Source organism: Hipposideros armiger, unplaced genomic scaffold (assembly GCF_001890085.2).
Source record: "Hipposideros armiger isolate ML-2016 unplaced genomic scaffold, ASM189008v1 scaffold_258, whole genome shotgun sequence".
NCBI lineage: Eukaryota > Metazoa > Chordata > Mammalia > Chiroptera > Hipposideridae > Hipposideros > Hipposideros armiger.
In genome coordinates this window covers 1,870,850-1,877,894 of record NW_017731608.1, presented here as the reverse complement: position 1 = coordinate 1,877,894, position 7,045 = coordinate 1,870,850, and the positions used below count along the sequence as shown (strand labels likewise).

At 42.7% G+C, this 7,045-nt stretch overlaps 1 protein-coding gene across 1 annotated transcript in view; it reads left to right on the top strand.

Moving 5' to 3' along the window:
• Positions 1-7,045, top strand: part of AGBL2 (AGBL carboxypeptidase 2) — a 43,775-nt gene that overhangs the window by 25,320 nt on the left and 11,410 nt on the right. The window contains exons 14-17 of the mRNA XM_019656321.1: positions 2,001-2,067; positions 3,795-3,917; positions 4,445-4,552; positions 6,701-6,787. Coding sequence (XP_019511866.1) covers positions 2,001-2,067; positions 3,795-3,917; positions 4,445-4,552; positions 6,701-6,787 — 385 coding nt within the window. The remainder of the gene's footprint in view (positions 1-2,000; positions 2,068-3,794; positions 3,918-4,444; positions 4,553-6,700; positions 6,788-7,045) is intronic.

Here is a 7,045-nt window from a genome sequence, read left to right as displayed (position 1 = left end):
GCAGCGTCCTCCACAACTAGATTGAAGAACAGAACGACAGCAGCTTGTCTGTTCCCCTTCCCCCAATTCCCCAGCACTGTTCCCATCCCCCCAATTCCCCAAAAAAAAAAAAAAAAAAAAAAAAAAAAAAGAAACAGGCGGACGCATTCCACCTGGCTCAGCGGGAATACCCCGACACATTTAGTTAGGAATTATTGAAACAAGTTTGCCAGCCTTGCATCAGGACGCCGGCTGTCACAGGCGTCCGCAGGGTGCCACCTTTCCTCACCATTATGCAGAAAAGCAGGCTGAGTGTACAAGCCCAGTCTGCACTTGCTCTGTGTGTGCGCAACATTTCCGGGGTGCGCTGAATCTAATGCTTTCATCTCATTGGTTAACGTTTTCTGTTATCTCTGAAAGGGACTTCAGAGACTATTATCCAGTGGCCGCAAAGGCTGCTCCTTAGACTGGAAAATCCTTGTGAGAACAGGGAGTTGGGAATTAAGATCAGAGAAGAGAAGGCTTTCTTCTCACTGTCTTGCTGTGAGGCTCCTCACTGTGCACTGAAGGGAGGGGGGGGTGCATTTTTTATATGTGGAGGCTGCATCATAGAACACAGCTCTCACCCCAGGAAAGGGGAAAATATAATAGAATGTGACACATGATAAAGGAAGAAAGGGTCAATTATCTGAGTCCTCATTCATCCTAGCCCTTGGAAAAGGGGGCGGGGACAGTTTGCGGGAGAAGCCTTTAGATCAGTCTAGATGTGCACCCAAAACTTCTGACGAGGGAATAGGTAGTTGTTTATACTTCCATAAATTAGCTAGTTTTTTGCCCCATCTGTTCATAGACATTTTCTTACATAGATAATGTAAGAGCTTTAGAGACAACAGAATATTTGTTGTGGTTCATTATGTAATGATAAAAGTAATATTCCTAGCCTCTGACCTACATATTCTGTGTTATTAAATATATGAGGTCTGACAATTAAGTTTGCAAACTTGTTGCAACGATGTTGCTAACCTGTTTTGATATCACAGGGATTATTCATTATGAATTTTTACCAGCTGGACAGTTAACTAAGTTTACTATTTGGAAGTGCTGAAAAGGCTGCGTGAAAAAGTTAAACGACCTGAACTTTTCGCCAACAATTCATGGCCCTTGCATCAATGCACCAGCTCACACAGCACTGTCTGTGAGAAAGTTTTTAGCCAGTAAACAAATAACTGTATTGGAACACCCTCCCTACTCACCTGATCTGGCCCCCAATGACTTATTTCTTTACCCGAAGATAAAGGAAATATTGAAAGAAGGACATTTTGATGACATTCAGGACATCAAGAGTAATACAATGACAGCTCTGATGGCCATTCCAGAAAAAGAATTCCAAAATTGCTTTGAAGCGTGGACTAGGAGCTGGCATCAGTGCATAGCTTCCCAAGGGGAGTACTTTAAAGGTGACCCTAGTGATATTCAGCCGTGAGGTATGTAGCACTTTTTCTAGGAATAGTTCGCAAACTTAATTGTCCGACCTCGTATTTATTTATATGTTGACAACGTTTTTAAAGAGTACTTGGTAGGATCCTTGTTCTCTGAATTGGTACTGGCCAGACAGGAATGAATGAGACAAAGTTCCTGCTTTCAAACAACTTACAGTCGCTGGTATTCTCTAGGGCTGCACACTAAGAATCCTGCAGCCTCTCACAGCTGCTGCCAAGGCCAGCTCTGCCCAGCTGGTTGGTATTTATTTTGCCACACGGATTGCAGACTTCTTGGGGCCGGGGCTCTGCCCTGGCCATCTCTATTTTCTTTGCCCGATGCACTGCCTGGAATGCAGCAGGCACTCAGAATGAATGAATGAATGAATGAATGGACGTGCATGTCAAGAATTCTTAGTAATTGAAACAGTGGGTGCAAATAGCACACTAGATATCCTAATCCCATGTGGCTGGTCTGGTAAATGTTCTACTTCTAGACATTAATAACAGGTATTTCCCTTTCTTCTCTACTTTTTAAAACAGCACCAGTGGTTCTGACAGTTCCCTCTCAGACGGTCTTCCTGTTCAACTCCTGAGCATAGCACATCAGGTGAGACTATATAGACTCTTACGCCCAGGAAGTAGCAGCCTTAAAACATAACAGTACTGGAGAATTTGGTGGAATTTTCCAACTATCCTAAGATCTGAAGAAAATATAGCCATAGTGTCCTAACTGGTTATGCTGCCCTGGAGTCTTTCATTTTGTTGTTTATAACTTTCATATTAAAAATTTAGGGAGGAGCATTTGAAATCTTGCTCCTTGGCATATGTTGTCAGTTTGGCTCAAATAAACTCTTATAAAAATTCTCAAAAAAAAATCTAGGAAAAATATGTAAGGATTCCATATTATTCCAAAGTTAACTAAAAGTGAAAAAAAAAAGTTTAAAAAGTGAAAACCATGCTGAGAGATAGAGGTTGTTAAAAATGACTTTTTTTTTTTCTTTAGCTGAGCCATCCTGCCACCTGTTGGCAGCTCAGCAGCAGCTCAGCTCAGGCGGGGAATCGAACCACTTCTGCTCAGAGCTCACACTCTGGAGCGAGCTCTTAACCAACTGAGCCACTCGGCCGGCCCAAAATGACATATTTTTTAAAAGTGTTTCTTTATTCATGTAGTCTTGTTATTTTACACTTCCATATATTAAGTAATTTTTGCCCCTATCTATCCACAGACTTTTTCTTACATAGATGATGTAAGAACTTTAGAGACAACAAAATATTTGTTGTGGTTCATTATGCACATGATTTCCTAGTTGCATGAAGAAATATCTCCATCATAGGATGAAAATAAGGCTGCGTCAGGAGGAGCCTGCCAAATTAAACTAGACCCTACACTTTCTGCAACTAGACTTACAGCAGTATCAGATCAAGCTTCACCACACCATGGTACCTAGAGAATTAGTCCTGAGCTTCATTAGCTTAATTACTAAAGCCGCCTTATAGTAACAACCAAACTGAGTCTCCTTTTTTTTTTTAAAAGATTTTATTGGGGAATCAGGGGAAGGGAACAGCATGGGGAATCGGGGGAAGGGGAACAGACAAGTTGCTGTCGTTTTGGTCTTCAGTCTAGTTGTGGAGGACATTGTTGCTTCACTGGCCCATGTTGGTATTGTGATCATTGTGCTCTTCCCGGGCGAGGCAGATCGGTCACTGGTCTCTGGACGGCCGCTCACGGAGGCTCTTGGCAGCTCACACTGGCTGCCAGCCACACACGGTAGCTTATGGCAGCCCACTGCAGCAGGGGCTGCAGCCTACGCTGTCGCCAGCGACTCACAGCAGCCCAGCTCCAGGTCGAGCTGTTGTTCATCATCTTAGCTGTAGAGGGCAGTGTCACTGGCCCCCATGTGGGACCCAAACCGGGGCCCTGCTTCTCAGAGCTGGCGTCCCAAGCCAGCTCTTAACCAACGCGCCACTCGGCTGGCCCCAAACTGAGTCTCTTAACCAGGCATCTAATAATCATTATTATCTGTACCTGACATTGTTGCCATAAGCACTTTGGTTTCATATTATCAATCGCAGATATTTGGTCATTGGTATAGGTGCCCCTTTAGCAATATGTCTGTAATAGTGGGATTTCGGGGTGTTAAATGGGGAGCAGCCTCTGGTAAGGAGGTAATGGAACTGTTTGCTCTTCAAATCAACAACAATTTAACACTGTGAGGGCTGCACGCTGGGTTAGCCATTGTGTCTTGCGTGTTGTGTGAAGAGAGAAGTGTCACTTGTAGGTGGGCATTTCTCTGGAATCCTCAATGACTGATTTCTCTATACTTTCTGGAATAGTTGACTCAGAAGAAGATGAATAGGAAGAAAAAAAAGAAGCCACTTCAGACTAGGAAACAGCGAAACGAACAGTATCAGAAAAATCATTTAATACGGGAGTTCAAGTCAGCAGAAGATGCCCCGGTAAGAAAGGCAGCTGCTTAGGCCACAGTCTAGTTAAAGAGTTTCCACGGAGGGAGCAGCACACGGGGTTAAAGTTGACTCTAAACCACCAAGGGAAAGCGGAATGGGGCAGGGCGAAGCTTTCTAGTTGGAGTTCAGAGCTCTTCCACTGGTCCTCTGGGCTTCTCCGAGCAGCTTTCAGCCTTGGGTCCATGGATCCTCTACTACTCTGGCAGAGCAGGTCTGGGTTTTGAGCACATCTGGATTTCCAGGCGGAAGAGGAGTAACTGGCTGGAGAAGTGGTGGCTGGAGCTGGCCCAGGGTTGCTGGGTACCGAGGGATCAGGCCTGGTCCAGGCTAAGGACCCCTGGATGCCTCCTTCCTAACCTTTCTCCTAGCCACCGCACGCACACCATACGCCCTGGCTTTCTAAAGGGGAAAATGCTTTCAGAGGTGGGAGTTTTTGCTGTTGGGTGAATTGGGTCAATTATGAGTTGGTTAATTGCAGTGGATCAATTGAAAATTACTCTCTTTGCACTCAATTCTAGGAAAGCGCAGGGTTTGCTTCTGTTCTGCAAAAGCCGCCTACCTTTTTCAAAAATTCAGGGAATACCAGTTCTTCAACAATGAAAAATGAAAAACCAAGAATGAATGAGGTAGTAATTTTTACTTGACTTTTTATTTAGCTCACCTATGGAAAATTTATTAAAACTTTTTGTAATATATTTAAAGTGTACAACATGATGATTTGATATATGAATACATTGTGAAAGGATTCCCACCACTGAATTAATTAACACATTTATCACCTCACATATTTACCTTTTTCTCCTTTTGGTGAGAACAGTTAAATTCTACTCTTAGCAAATTTCAGTTATGCAATACAGTATTATTAGCTATATCGCCATGGTATACATTAGATCCTCAGACCTTATTCATCTTATATCTGAAAGTTTGTACCCTTACCAGCCTCCCCCTGTGTCCCCTCCCCCCAGCCCCTGGCAACCACTGTTCTGTTGCCTGTTTCTATGAGTTTGACTTTTCTTTTTTTTTCAGATCCTCAGACCTTATTCATCTTATATCTGAAAGTTTGTACCCTTACCAGCCTCCCCCTGTGTCCCCCACCCCCCAGCCCCTGCAACCACCCTTCTACTCTCTGTTTCTATGAGTTTTGAGTTTTTTAGGTTCCACGTATAAGTGATACCATGCAGTATTTGCCTTTCTCTGTCTGGCTATGTCACTTTGCATAATGTCCTCCAGGTTCATCCATGTTGTTCACCCATCCACAAATGGCAGGATTTCCTTCTGTTTAAAGGCTAAATAACATATTGTTTTCAAATATTTTCTCCTATTCTATTGGTTGTCTTTTCATTTTGTTGATGATTTCCATTGTGTGGAAGCTTTTTAGTTTGATATAGTCTCACATGTTTATTTTTTATTTTGTCTTGACTTTTGGTGTCAGAGTCAAAAAAATCATTATCAAGGAGCTTACCTCCTGTGTTTTTTTTCTGAGAGTTACAGTTTCAGGTCTTAAGTTTTTAATCCAGTTTGAGTTGACTTTTGTTGTATGGTATTATATAGGGGTACATTTTCATTCTTTCACGTGTGGATATCTAGTTTTCCCAACACCATTTATTGAAGAAACTATCTTTTCCTCTTTGTATATTCTTGGCTCCTTTGTTGAAAATTAATTGACCGTGTATGCATGAGTTGATTTCTGGCCTACATATTCTGTTCCATCTTTGACTCTGTCACACAGATTCTCTGATTCTCCCAATTAGCATGTCTCTCTCACAGGGTGAAGAACGCAATAGCCCTCTATGTCACCCTTACCTGGCAGTGCCACTCCGAGCAGGGGGACGTTCAAATTGGTGGGGACACTGACTCAGCTTGGATTAGACACCAGTGAAGTCTGACATCAAGTATTGGTGATTTGGGATTTTATACCCAGGACATAAGACCAGGCTGACTAACCATCCATTCATTCATCTAGTCAACAAATTGTGCTGTGTAACCGCTACATGCCAGGCCCCCTCCTGGAGGCTGGGAATGCCACACTGAACAAAACAGTCCCTTCCTCAGGGTCCTTAGAGTCCACTGGGGATTTTAACAAGTAAACAGAAGTACGTAACAGAGCGGGATGCAGTGGGAACACAGAGGAGAGGCACCTAACCAGCGTTTAGTACTTTGGAGTTTTATGACTATAAACTCCTTCTTGATTCTTTTATGTGTAAAAATAGGTTTTGGTACAACAGTAGCTAATTCTTAGTGGTTAGGGTGTGAAATGGGCCTGCCTCACTTGGAATGCCACCTGTGCTTAACAATGACGTGATGAGGTCCCACTGGTTACACTGAAGAACCCCCACAGAGCACAGCCATCTCTGTTCAGTATGGAGGGCCATTTGGCATCTAATGTAATCGTGGCCAGGGCACAAGCTTTGAAGCCTGTGTAGAGTTCAAATTCCAGCCCCACTGTAAATTTCCGTGAGTTACTTCACCACCCTGGCACTCAGTTTTGTGCACCTAAAATATTGTGGTAATAATATCTACATCATAAGATTGTTGAGAAAATTAGATGTGAAACTGTGTATAAAGTGCTTGGTATACGGTAGGCATATAGTAAATATTAGTTTCCTTCTTTTCTTTGAATTATTATTTGTGTCCTGCCTCTCTTTTTTTGTTAGACACTCATAATGAATCAACATGAACGAATAAAAAAACACCCAAATAATGTATATTGTGCATAATCACACTTGTCCAAGTGGATATTTTGGTGAGGATATTTTTATTTATTTTGGTCACAGTTAAATGGAAGAGACAAAGGCACCTCCTCCCTGGACCCACCAAAAACAACCCCCTCGATTCTGACTAAGAATAAAGAGAGAATGCAGGTATTTCACTTACTATATATATATAGATAGATACACACACACATACATACGAGGTCTGACAATTAAGTTCGCGAACTCATCCTAGAAACAGTGCTACACACCTCATTGCTGAATATCACTAGGGTCACCTTCGAAGTACTCCCCTTGGGAAGCTATGCACTGACGCCAGCGCCTAGTCCACCCTTCAAAGCAATTTTGGAACTCTTTTTCTGGAATGGCCATCAGAGCTGTCGTCATATTACCCTTGATGTCCTGAAT